Source organism: Moschus berezovskii, chromosome 17, assembly GCF_049115385.1.
Source record: "Moschus berezovskii isolate FMDL1 chromosome 17, NW_MosBer_1.0, whole genome shotgun sequence".
Taxonomy (NCBI): Eukaryota; Metazoa; Chordata; class Mammalia; order Artiodactyla; family Moschidae; genus Moschus; species Moschus berezovskii.
The window spans coordinates 15943146-15956366 of NC_142476.1; the positions used below are offsets into that span (position 1 = coordinate 15943146).

At 39.2% G+C, this 13221-nt stretch overlaps 1 protein-coding gene across 1 annotated transcript in view; it reads left to right on the forward strand.

The window, feature by feature from the left end:
- Nucleotides 1–13221, forward strand: part of ZBTB41 (zinc finger and BTB domain containing 41) — a 37721-nt gene that overhangs the window by 10370 nt on the left and 14130 nt on the right. The window contains exons 3-7 of the mRNA XM_055418978.2: nucleotides 1034–1241; nucleotides 1922–1991; nucleotides 7976–8123; nucleotides 10442–10571; nucleotides 12536–12631. Coding sequence (XP_055274953.2) covers nucleotides 1034–1241; nucleotides 1922–1991; nucleotides 7976–8123; nucleotides 10442–10571; nucleotides 12536–12631 — 652 coding nt within the window. The remainder of the gene's footprint in view (nucleotides 1–1033; nucleotides 1242–1921; nucleotides 1992–7975; nucleotides 8124–10441; nucleotides 10572–12535; nucleotides 12632–13221) is intronic.

Consider the following 13221-nt stretch of genomic DNA (forward strand, 5'->3'; position numbering starts at 1 on the left):
GGTTGCAAAGAGTCAGACATAACTTAGCAACTAAGCACACCACCACTACCATAAGTAGGAATGTAAATAAAAATTAAGCCAAAATATATCCCTTTATTTCATTTTTTGTCACTTTTCTCTTAGGACAAGCTGTGTTAAAATTTTTTTTTCAATTTTTTTTTTAATTGAACTATATTTGATTTACAATATTGTGTTAGTTTCAGGTGTACAGCAAAGTTACTCAGTTTTATATATATATAAATTCTTCTCCATGATAGGTTTCTTATGTGTGTGATCTGTTTCTGTTAGTAAATAACTTTATTTGTATTATTTTTTATATTCACCTGTCATATGATAGGTGACTGTCATATTTGACTTACTTTGACTTACTTAGTATGATAATCTCAGGGTCCATCCATGTTTCTGCAGATGGCAGTATTTCACCATTTTTTATGGGTGGGCAATATTTCTTTATATATATGTGTGTGTGTGTATGTATACACATATATATACATACGCCATCTTTTTTATCCATTCATCTGTTAATGGACATTTAGGTTGGTAGGTCCTACAATTTAGGACATTATATTCAGAATATAATACAGATGTCACATTAATATGCCTCCAGGTATCTGCATTATACCCATTCATTTTGTCATTTACTTACTTTTCCTTATTACGTAAATATGTGGGCCTTAGTAACTTCATGTTAAGCATGCAGTCAAGTCCAGGTGATGTACTTGTGTCCTAATGTCTTAATAAGTTGGAGAAGTTTTGTATGAATGGGCTGTAGTATAAATTTTGTTGAGTAATGCTAGATTTGTAGTACCCTTTCCAGATTTCCTTCTGTGGGTAGAGAGATGAAAATATATGAGCTGTGTAATATATTATGTTGTCTTTTGTGATATTTTTAAAAGGTCTGCTAATCTGTAAGTTCCTTTCAATCTGTGTCTATTAAATATATTGTTTATCATGAGATTTTATTCCACTGTCTAATTTCAGTCACTGTGTAGTAAATGTACTGAATTTAATTTTAATTTCTATCTCTTCATAGGGAAATATGAGAGCCACACACGTGTTCACACAGGTGAGAAGCCCTTTGAGTGTGATATTTGTCACCAGCGCTATTCGACAAAGTCTAACCTAACTGTTCACAGAAAGAAGCACAGTACTGAAACAGAATTTCATAAGAAGGAGCACAAGTGCCCTTATTGTAATAAACTTCATGCAAGCAAGAAGACTTTAGCCAAGCATGTTAAGAGGCAAGTATGATCTTGCTTCCGTAGTAGACTTTAATATGCCTTCTAATTTAAATATGTAGTGAGCTAATAAACACATCTATGAAGTGCTTGTCTCCAGTCCTTTCATTGCTTAAAATTTTCTAGATGACAAATTTTTTAAGAAAAGAACAGCAAATGTTAGTTCATACTTGTGAGATTAAGTTTTTTGAGGTTGAAACAAAAACAACAATATATACTCTAGAAGTTTAAGAAACAGCATTTTTATTATCCTTGGTTTTGTGTCTTGGGTTTTGACAAGTTTATTTTCAACATATATGATTATACAACTCCAGAAAACTTATTCCTCGTGCTCAGCTTTGTCTTTAGTATATAAAAATTTGTGAGAGAATATATTTAACTGAGAAATTAAATTTACTGAACTATGGACTAAAGTCAAGTGAGTTGCCTTGAAGATTCTCTGTGAATAGATAGGTTCCTGAATATATTTAAAATGATTACATTTTACTTTGACTATTTCTGCATAAATTTAGGCATACACATTCATACATTAAAATGATAGCCATTCTTAAAATACTCAAATGTGCCTGTCTAATAGAGGAATCACTGCTTGATTCTTTTAATCACTGTTAACATGTCAAATAGAGTACTGACTTAACTAATGTCATCTTTTCCTAACAGTCTTTTAATTTTTTTTCATGTAGGTTTCATCCTGAAAATGCACAGGAATTTATTTCCATTAAGAAGACTAAGAGTGAAAGTTGGAAATGTGATGTAAGAGATTTTAATTTGTAGTAGAAAACCCCAAATTAAATGTAGTGTGCACTTTTGTGAAAGTAATTAAATTTTAAAGTAATATAAACTTAGCTTATATCACTTTTAGAATCTTTTATACAGTGTTATTCTAATATTTTTACAAATTAACCCTGGTATGAGTTACTTTTTGGATGATGGACCTGATAATTAGAAATCCTAGATTTTATTTTTATTGTAACCACTGTATTGTGTTGCTATAGTTGTTTATATAAACTGTGACATTACTGTTGCACACAATATAAAACGTTAGAATTTTCCCTCCACTTCTGATTATCAGTTGCTGTATGTCAAACCACCTTGAAACTTAGTGGCCTTCAATTACTGTTTCATTTTCATCTCATCATTTTGGGGGTCAGTAATAGCAGTGGGGCAGGATTTCTCTAGGTGATTCTTCTGTTCCACGTGGTGGCAACTGAAGTCACTCAGTTGTTTTCAGCTGGTGGGCGGTCTGTCTGGTCTAGTCTGGTCTGGTTTGGAGCTGCTTCCAAACTGCCTTACTCGCCTGACTGGAAGCTGGTGTTGGTCTGCAGCTGGGAGCTCTGCCAGACCACTGGCCGGGGCCGCTTCCTGGAGCTGCTTGAGCTTCCTCCCAGCATGGCAGCTGGGCTCCAGAGGGAAAGAGTGTTCCAGGAAGCCAAGGTGAGCAATAACAGTCTTTTTATGGCTTCACCTTGGAAGTCTCAGAGCACCACTTCTAGTATGTTCTGTTGGTCACACAAGCCACTCCAGCCAGGGAAAATTTAAGGGGAGTGGAATCAGTCTCCATTTTACAACGATAGGAGAAGCAATGAATTTGTAGGTATTTTTTATTATTCATACCCCCTAAAGTAGTTTTTCATTATTTAGGTAAATACTGTTTAAATGAGTCACCAGCTGTCCTTCTGTCTTCTTTACTCCAAGGGCTCAGTTTATGTGTATGACCGCGTTCTCACCATTTCTCTGATCTCAGCTTCTAGGAATTGAAGTTAATTATTTGGATCTTATTATAAGTTGGTTTCCTTATCTTACTAAGTTTTATCATTCTCACGTGTAAAATGATGATAATTATAGCTACCTCCTAGGTTTGTTCTGTGTATTCTTGCCACCTCTTCTTAATATCTTCTGCTTCTGTTACGTCCATTCCATTCTTGTCCTTTTCGAGCCCATCTTTGCATGAAATGTTCCCTTGGAATCTCTGATTTTCTTGAAGAGATCTCTTGTTTTTCCTATTCTGTTGTTTTCCTCTATTTCTTTGCATTGATCACTGAGGAAGGCTTTCTTACCTCTCCTTGCTATTCTTTGGAACTCTGCATTCAGATGCTTATGTCTTTCCTTTTCTCCTTTGCTTTTCGCTTCTCTTCTTTTCACAGCTATTTGTAAGGCCTCCTCAGACAGCCATTTTGCTTTTTTGCATTTCTTTTCCATGGGGATGGTCTTGGTCCCTGTCTGCTGTACAATGTCACGAACCTCCGTCCAGAGTTCATCAGGCACACTATCTATCAGATCTAGACCCTTAAATCTATTTCTCACTTCTGTATAATCATAAGGGATTTGATTTAGGTCATATCTGAATGGTCTAGTGGTTTTCGCTACTTTCTTCGATTTAAGTCTGAATTTGGCAATAAGGAGTTCATGATCTGAGCCACAGTCAGCTCCTAGTCTTGTTTTTGCTAACTGTATACAGCTTCTCCATCTTTGGCTGCAAAGAATATAATCAATCTGATTTCGGTGTTGACCCATCTGGTGATGTCCATGTGTAGAGTCTTCTCTTGTGTTGTTGGAGGAGGGTGTTTGCTATGACCAGTGCATTCTCTTGACAAAACTCTATTAGCCTTTGCCCTGCTTCATTCTGTGCTCCAAGGCCAAATTTGCCTGTTACTCCAGGTGTTTCTTGACTTCCTACTTTTGCATTCCAGTCCCCTATAATGAAAGGACATCTTTTTTGGGTGTTAGCTCTAAAAGGTCTTGTAGGTCTTCATAGAACCATTCAACTTCGGCTTCTTCAACGTTACTGGTTGGGGCATAGGCCTGGATTACTGTAATATTGAATGGTTTGCCTTGGAAATGAACAGAAATCATTCTGTCGTTTTTACGATTGCATCCAAGTACTGCATTTCGGACTCTTTTGTTGACCATGATGGCTACTCCATTTCTTCTAAGGGATTCCTGCCCACAGTAGTAAATATAATGGTCAGCTGAGTTAAATTCACCCATTCCAGTCCATTTTAGTTCACTGATTCCTAGAATGTCTATGTTCACTCTTACCATCTCCTGTTTGACCACTTCCAATTTGCCTTGATTCATGGACCTAACATTCCAGGTTCCTATGCAATATTGCTCTTTACAGCACCGGACCTTGCTTCTATCACCGGTCACATCCACAACTGGGTATTGGTTTTGCTTTGGCTCCATCCCTTCATTCCTTCTAGAGTTATTTCTCCACTGACCTCCAGTAGCATACTGGGCACCTACCGACCTGGGGAATTCCTCATTCAGTATCCTATCATTTTGCCCTTTGAAACTGTTCATGGGGTTCTCAAGGCAAGCATACTGAAGTGGTTTGCCATTCCCTTCTCCAGTGGACCACATTTGGCTTTGGTCCATGTGATGAGATCGACTAGTTTCCTGTGATTATGATTTCAGTGTGTCTGCCCTCTGATGCCCTCTCACAATACCTACCATCTTATTTGGGTTTCTCTTACCTTGGGTGTGGGATATCTCTCTTCACGACCAAGATAGTCATGATAATGTGATCACTGACCTAGAGCCAGACATCTTGGAATGTGAAATCAAGTGGGCCTTAGAAAGCATCACTACGAACAAAGCTAGTGGAGGTGATGGAATTCCAGTTGAGCTATTTCAAATCTTGAAAGATGATGCTGTGAAAGTGCTGCACTCAATATGCCAGCAGATTTGGAAAACTCAGCAGTGGCCACAGGACTGGAAAAGGTCAGTTTTCATTCCAATCCCAAAGAAAGGCAATGCCAAAGAATGTTCAAACTACTGCACAATTGCACTCATCTCACACGCTAGTAAAGTCATGCTCAAAATTCTCCAAGCCAGGCTTCAGCAATATGTGAACCGTGAACTCCCAGATGTTCACGCAGGTTTTAGAAAAGGCAGAGTCACCAAAGATCAAATTGCCAACATCCGCTGGATCATGGAGAAAGCAAGAGAGTTCCAGAAAAACATCTATTTCTGCTTCATTGACTATGCCAAAGCCTTTGACTGTGTGCATCACAATAAACTGTGGAACGTTCTGAAAGAGATGAGAATACCAGACCACCTGATCTGCCTCTTGAGAAACCTGTATGCAGGTCAGGAAGCAACAGTCAGAATTGGACATGGAACAATAGACTGGTTCCAAATAGAAAAAGGAGTACGTCAAGGCTGTATATTGTCACCCTGCTTATTTAACTTATATGCAGAGTACATCATGAGGAACACTGGACTGGAAGAAGCACAAGCTGGAATCAAGATTGCTGGGAGAAATATCAATAACCTCATATATGCAGATGACACCACCCTTATGGCAGAAAGTGAAGAGGAACTAAAGAGCCTCTTGATGAAAGTGAAAGAGGAGAGTGAAAAAGTTGGCTTAAAGCTCAACATTCAATGGCATCTGGTCCCATCACTTCATGGGGAATAGATGGAAAAACAGTGGAATGTGTCAGACTTTATTTTTTTGGGCTCCAAAATCACTGCAGATGCTGATTGCAGCCATGAAATTAAAAGACGGTTACTCCTTGGAAGGAAAGTTATGACCAACCTAGATAGTATATTAAAAAGCAGAGACATTACTTTGCCAACAAAGGTCCGTCTAGTCAAGGCTATGGTTTTTCCCGTGGTCATGTATGGATGTGAGAGTTGGACTGTGAAGAAGGCTGATCGCCGAAGAATTGATGCTTTTGAACTGTGGTGTTGGAGAAGACTCTTGAGAGTCCCTTGGACTGCAAGGAGATCCAACCAGTCCATTCTAAAGGAGATCAGTCCTGGGTGTTCATTGGAAGGATTGATGCTAAATATGAAACTGCAATACTTTGGCCACCTCATGCGACGAGTTGTCTCACTGGAAAAGACTCTGATGCTGGGAAAGGTTGGGGGCAGAAGGAGAAGGGGACGACAGAGAATGAGATAGCTGGATGGCATCACCGACTCAATGGACATGAGTTTGAGTGAACTCCGGGAGTTTGTGATGGACAGGGAGGCCTGGCGTGCTATGATTCATGGGGTCGCAGAGAGTTGGACATGACTGAGCAACTGAACTCAATTGAACTGAGGTTTGTTGTGAGAATTAAGTAAAATAATCCATGAATCACTTAGCTTTGTGCTTGGTGTATAGTACATTCCATGTTGTTACACCTGGTGTATAGTACATGTCTTGTTATTACAGCAGCCTGTCCCCGCCACTTTCTAAATTTGATGCCTACCAGATTTTTTTAAAAGTTATGTCTATTCTTTCTGACCACTTTTAAGAGATAAACTTTCAAGTAATTTTTCTGAGGTTTTTTATTCCAATTTCTAATCAAATATATGGCTAGTATGACATATAATTAATTTTCAAATATACATTTGATGGATTTAGAAATGTTGACTAGGATTAAGATTACTGTATAATCTGAGGAATTAGCCCATTAGAAATGTAAGATGTTGAAATTCACCTACCTTTCAGTTCAGTTCAGTTCAGTTCAGTTCAGTCGTTCAGTCGTGTCTGACTCTCTGCGACCCCATGAATCACAGCACGCCAGGCCTCCCTGTCCATCACCAACTCCCGGAGATCATTCAAACTCACGTCCACAGAGTCGGTGATGCCATCCAGCCATCTCATTCTCTGTTGTCCCCTTCTTCTCCCGCCCGCAACCTTTCCCAGCATCAGAGTCTTTTCCAGTGAGTCAACTCGTCGCATGAGGTGGCCAAAGTATTGCAGTTTCAGCTTTAGCATCAGTCTTTCCAATGAACCCCCAGGATTGATCTCCTTTAGAATGGACTGGTTGGATCTCCTTGCAGTCCAAGGGACTCTCAAGAGTCTTCTCCAGCACCACAGTTCAAAAGCATCAATTCTTCGATGATCAGCTTTCTTCACAGTCCAACTCTCACATCCATACATGACCACAGGAAAAACCATTGCCTTGACTAGACGGACCTTGGTTGGCAAAATAACGTCTCTGCTTTTTAATATACTATCTAGGTTGGTCATAACTTTCCTTCCAAGGAGTAAGCGTCTTTTAATTTCATGGCTGCAATCAGCATCTTCAGTGATTTTGGAGCCCAAAAAAATAAAGTCTGACACTGTCTCCACTGTTTTTCCATCTATTTCCCATGAAGTGATGGGACCAGATGCCATGATCTTTGTTTTCTGAATGTTGAGCTTCAAGCCAACCTTTTCACTCTCCTCTTTCACTTTCGTCAAGAGGCTTTTGAGTTCCTCTTCACTTTCTGCCATAAGGGTGGTGTCATCTGCATATCTGAGGTTATTGATATTTCTCCTGGCAATCTTGATTCCAGCTTGTGCTTCTTCCACCTACCTTTAGTACTAATTTAAAATACTTTCTTACTATAATTCCTCTGGGGCTTCCCTGGTGGCTCATTTGGTAAAGAATCTGCCTGCAGTGTGGAGACCTGGGTTCATTCAAACCCTGGATTGGGAAGATCCCCTGGAGGAGGGTATGGCAATCCACTCTAGTATTCTTGGCTGGAGAATCCTCATGCACAGAGGAGCCTGGCAGGCTGCAGTCCATGGGGTTGCAAAGAGTCATGACAGGACTGAGTGACTAAGCACAGCACACATAATTTCTCAAGGCATTCTTTTTTTTCTGTACGATCAGTTGATTATACTTTTGATAAGTTTTTTCTTTGGGGAGAAATTTCTGACTACTTGAATTTATATGTTTATTTCTCATCAAAGCTTTATATTTTTATTTTGGATTCATGTTCCCTCACATTTTATGTGCATTTTCCTTTAGATTTGTAAGAAATCTTTTACTCGAAGACCACACTTGGAGGAACATATGATTCTCCATTCTCAAGACAAACCTTTTAAGTGCACCTATTGTGAAGAACATTTCAAATCACGATTTGCACGGTTGAAACATCAAGAAAAGTTCCATCTGGGTAAGCAAATTACTTTTCTAGGAGCATCTCAGCCACTGTTGGTGAGCACGTTGGGCTGGGGAGACTGCTGCTGTGGGACCATGTGGGAGAGGAGCTCGTGTGAGTGGGGCAGGGTTCTTGGAGATGAGTAAACAAACACTGGTTTGGTTTTGTTTTTTGGTGGCAGATGTGTTTGTTGTCAGGACTGCATTTATTTACAGTTGATTGTTAGATAGGTTTGTGAGTGCTTGGGGTAGGCATTTTTGTTTCTTTCTTTTAGAAAAACCTCATTTTTCGGAGAGTGCAGTAAATTTAGTATACTTGGAATGCAGTGCTGTATTTGCTGAGTTCTCTCCCTCCTGCTTGTGGCCACAGTGGAGACTTGTGTCCCAGATAGGTTCATTTATGACAGTTTAATCCCAGTAATGAATTATCATCACCCAAGTAGCCTTTTCCCTGTCCTATTCACTTTTTTTTATTGACAACTTGGATAAAAGATAATATACTTCATGTTTTATCAATATGCAGCATGACATACAGCTCGCAGGGGAAGTGGTAGCAGAAAATAGAAATGTAAAAAAAATAGCCGCTGTCAAAAAGTTAAAACAAATTAAGTTAAAATTAATTGTGAATAAATACAAAGTTATACATACGGGAATGATCTGACTTCCAGTCATTGAGAGTTGCAGAGCTGTAAAATGGTACAGAATCCAAAGGCCTCCGTTTTCAGATGGGCTTATTGATCGCAGAGGCTTTTTAGATACTGTCTGAACCAGTAATGTCATATGACTGACAAAAGCAACTGTAGTTTTAAACTACATTAATGAAAACGTATTGTTCAGAATTAGGAAGGTCATCCTCTCACTGATTTTAAATTGATCTGGAACATTGCATTCATTTATGGATACCACATTCAGGACGGGTATTGACATATATTCCAGAGGTGGGTAATTATGGCAACATAGGGCCTTAAGATCATGTCATCTTAAAAACTTTTGAAGGACCTTGAAATATTATATTTGGGAAAGGGAGACAGAACAGCTGTCTTCAGATATTTTCAAGGCTCTGTGTGCACAGTGAGAAATACAGTGCCCCTCGGTATCCGTGGGGGTTGGTTCCAAGACTTCCCCAGACACCCAAATCTGAGGATACCCAAGTCCTTCCTGTAAAATGGGGTCATGTTTGCATATAATATGCAAATCCCCCTGCATGCTTTAAATCATCTGTTGATTACTTACAATACCTAATACAATGTAAATACTATTTAAATAGTTGTAAATACAATGTGGGTTTCCCTGGTAGCTCAGTGGTAAAGAATCTGCCTGCCAAGTGGGATACCCAGGTTCGATCGCTGGGTCAGGAAGATACCTTGGAGAAGGAAATGGCAACCCCTGCTGATATTCTTGCCTGGGGAAATCCCATGGACAGAGGAGTCTGGCAGGCTACATTTCTTAGGGTCATTAAAGAGTCCGACATGACTTAGCATGTAAACAACAACAAAACACAACGCAGATGCTATGTAAATGGTTGCCAGGGCCTGGCAAATTCAAGTTTTGCTCTTTGGAACTTTATGGGATTGTTTTCAAATGTTTTCTGTCTGGCGTTGGTTGAAACCGCAGCTTCTTCAGGGTGGGACTCGGGGCAGGGCGTAGCAAGCACACCGTACTTCTTCAGGGTGGGACTCGGGGGGCAGGGCGTAGCAAGCACACCGTACTTCTTCTTCACACATCCTTTGTCTGCCCTTTGGTTTGCCCTTTAGCGGAATTTTCTCTTCTCTCCAGGCATTTATTTGGTAAAATCATGGTGACATTTTGAATGCAGTTAAAGGCCAATATCACTGTAAGAAATTTGTGTGTAATTTTTGTAAGACTAAACAAAAGTGTGCCACAGTATTTTCAGTCTAGACAATATCATTACATTTTTTTGGTTATAAGGAGCAACAGTATATTTCCCAGCCATGCGCTCTCTTAAGGCCTCTGTTTATTCTTTGAAAGTTTCTTATTACCTCTTTTCCCCCCCGAAATTTGGTAGGTAGCATTTTTCACTTTGACTCAGTCTGATTTCAAGCTGGGAGTTGGCCATTTCAGTTTGTGAACCCATTGGTTTTTTCAGTGTTGATTATACCAGATGCCTGGTGCCATACTCAGCTCTGGAGATCTCGAGGTGTACGATGTCTGTGGGGACTGAACAGTCTAGAAGGAAAGCGAAACTATAAATAGATAATTGGTTGTGTTATGATGTGTGCACTGGTGGTGGGAGGTATGAATTTGTAACATGTATTAAGTGTAACTTAGTATCTGTTCTTAAACCTCATGTGCACGCTCTTTCTTCCTTTGTAGGTCCTTTCCCATGTGATATATGTGGTCGCCAGTTTAATGACACTGGAAATTTGAAACGCCATATAGAGTGTACCCATGGTGGAAAGAGAAAATGGACTTGCTTTATCTGTGGAAAATCAGTACGAGAAAGGTGAGGAATTACCCAAATACCCGGAAGAATCCCGGAACTGTTATGTAGAAATAATCAATGAATATATTTTATAAGGCTTAAGGTAAAATAAGATACTTGAATCATGCTTTAATTTGAAACTTAAGTATAAAAGAAATTATATAAAATGTTACGGAAGGTGATATGAAGTCAGGATTTTCAAATTTAGATGGTAAATTTAACAGAGACATCATTTTGTCTCTTTCTGTAACCCCACTAATAAACATTTAAGGTTGTTTGTTTATTCATTCATTCATATTGAAGCCATAAGCTACAAAGATAGCAAGACAGGGAAGCCACAAGAGCAGCCCAGGTTTGGAAGCTCAAAAGCAGTATCAGTGGGAACTGACCGAGCAGGTCTGAGGAGGACGGATCCCAGAGCGGTCATGGAGAAATGGAGAGCCGTGTCTCCTTGCAGAGTCCACAGAAGGTGCGGGAACTGCAGGTCCAGATGCCTCTGGAACCAGGGTGAAGGACAGGCGGAGTAAGGAGCAGTAGAGTCGAAACTGCTCTGCAAGTGACATTAGAGCGTTGGGTTCTCCTCCGTCCCCCACCAGGCCTGCTGCTGGACAGCCACCCTCCCGCAGTGGCAGATAGCTGCATGGAGTCATATAGTCGGACACAGAGCAGTGAGCCCCAGATACGGCACAGTACAGTGTACTGCTCAGTGATGTACTACATAGGCAGCAAAACGAAGAAAGGAGCGCTTACTGAAGTGGTTGCTTCTGAGAGAGGGACGCGGGAGGAGGAGACCAGGGGGAGCACGCGACAGTGTTGTCAGCGACGGGAGTGCTCTCTGGCTCGTCCTGCGCGCAGCACTCTTCCCTAAACAGTATGTGCATGTTAGTACTCTTCAGTTTGTAGAAGTTCATTATCTCAGAACAACTGAAGTGACACTTTCCTAAAGAACCAACGGGTACAACGGCAGGAAAATCAGTGTACTGTCTGTATAGGAAAACGTGTATTGACCAGATTGGTAACATAAAATATATCTTATACATTATAAATTATTTTTTCCCTTAAAGGTCTTCCTGTAAAAATAAAAATCAGACAAACTGAAAAGGAAAGCAGCCATCCATCTTTTTACTTGTTAGGGTCTGGGAGCAGTTTTCCTGGCGTTGGTGGTCCTGGAGGAGACCCCCTACTGGTGGAGGTCTGCCTTCAGTTCATGGTCACCTTCTTGCCCCCGGACATGGGGCTGAAATAAAGCCAGTGGTAGTAACAGTCACACGCCCGCCATGGTCAGACGTACTGTGCTTTCCTTCCTTTCCCCTCAAAGTAACTTTGTCTGCCCTTCCTCAGCCTTTATGTACGTGGGAAATCTCCGAATGTCAGAACTGTAGGAGATGCCACAGTGGTTACACAGTGATCCATCATAGGGCTGGAGGATTTAGGACCAGCAACAATTGATATCCTTTACATGGTTTCCCTGTTTACCATTGCCATCTGAAAATTGCAAGTATCTGTGAAGTTTTCTTTGGCTTAAAATATTACTTTAGTAAGTTGTGAGCACATATTGGAAAGGAATAGTACGGATAAACTGGATTTCTTCTATATTATTAAACCCTATCCACTAAAATTTATATCAGTTTTACTGAATTGTCAGTAAAATTCAGTAGTGACAATTAAGCATTTTTCATTTGTATGTCTTGGAAGTTTACATAAGCTATATATTAAATCTTGGAGCAAACCGCTAGCAAAGGAAGCCAAAGCTATTTGCTTTTTTTAAGAAGAGAGACATAATAAACATGTTGCAACTAATCCAATAAGAAACAGAAATGTAGTAGAAGAAGGGGAACGGTTGACATTATGTTCACTTGAACAACTTTCTAGTACGGTTTCTAGAAATCTGTGTTTATGTGTTAAATCTGTGTTCTGTATTAGGTTGGCATTAAAAAATCTGTAGCTGTATATATATGTGTGTGTACTTTTTTTTTTAAATACAGAACTACTTTGAAAGAACATTTGAGAATCCATAGTGGAGAAAAGCCTCATCTCTGTAGTATCTGTGGACAAAGTTTTCGTCATGGAAGCTCATACAGGTAGGTCAAGCCGTTTTTCCCCTATATTAAGTAAGATAAAATTCTATGTCCATTTTATACTCTCTTTTCTTAACATTGTGTTAGTTGTTTGATGAATTAAAACATGTCTTAACATTTGTGATGAAGCAAAACTGTGCAGAAAAGTTTATAGACTTTTGCGTCTTCTTTATGCCTTTTAATATTTTCTTCGTTCTGTAGTATAAAATATGTTAATATATTTCCTCATCACTAAGAGTAATGCTTTACTAAGTCGTTTTTATTTAAATATTTCATTACTTTTCTTGGAATCAAAATTCATGATAACTCTGGTGTTCTAAAGTTGGTGTATTTTTTCATTCCTAATTGTCAAAGATGTTTTTGTTACAAAAATATGACAAAATTGAAAACTCAAGGATTCTCAATTTTAGAAAGTTTTTTGAAAATAAGTTATAACTTAAGTGATTATTTTTACAGGTGAATGCTACCTTTGCAATTTATGAAAAGTTGTTTTTAAAAGAATAAATAATAGATGACTACTTACTGTGAAATATGTATTCAATTTTTAAATCTTATCCGTGTTCTCAGGATTTTAGTATTTACACTTATTATTT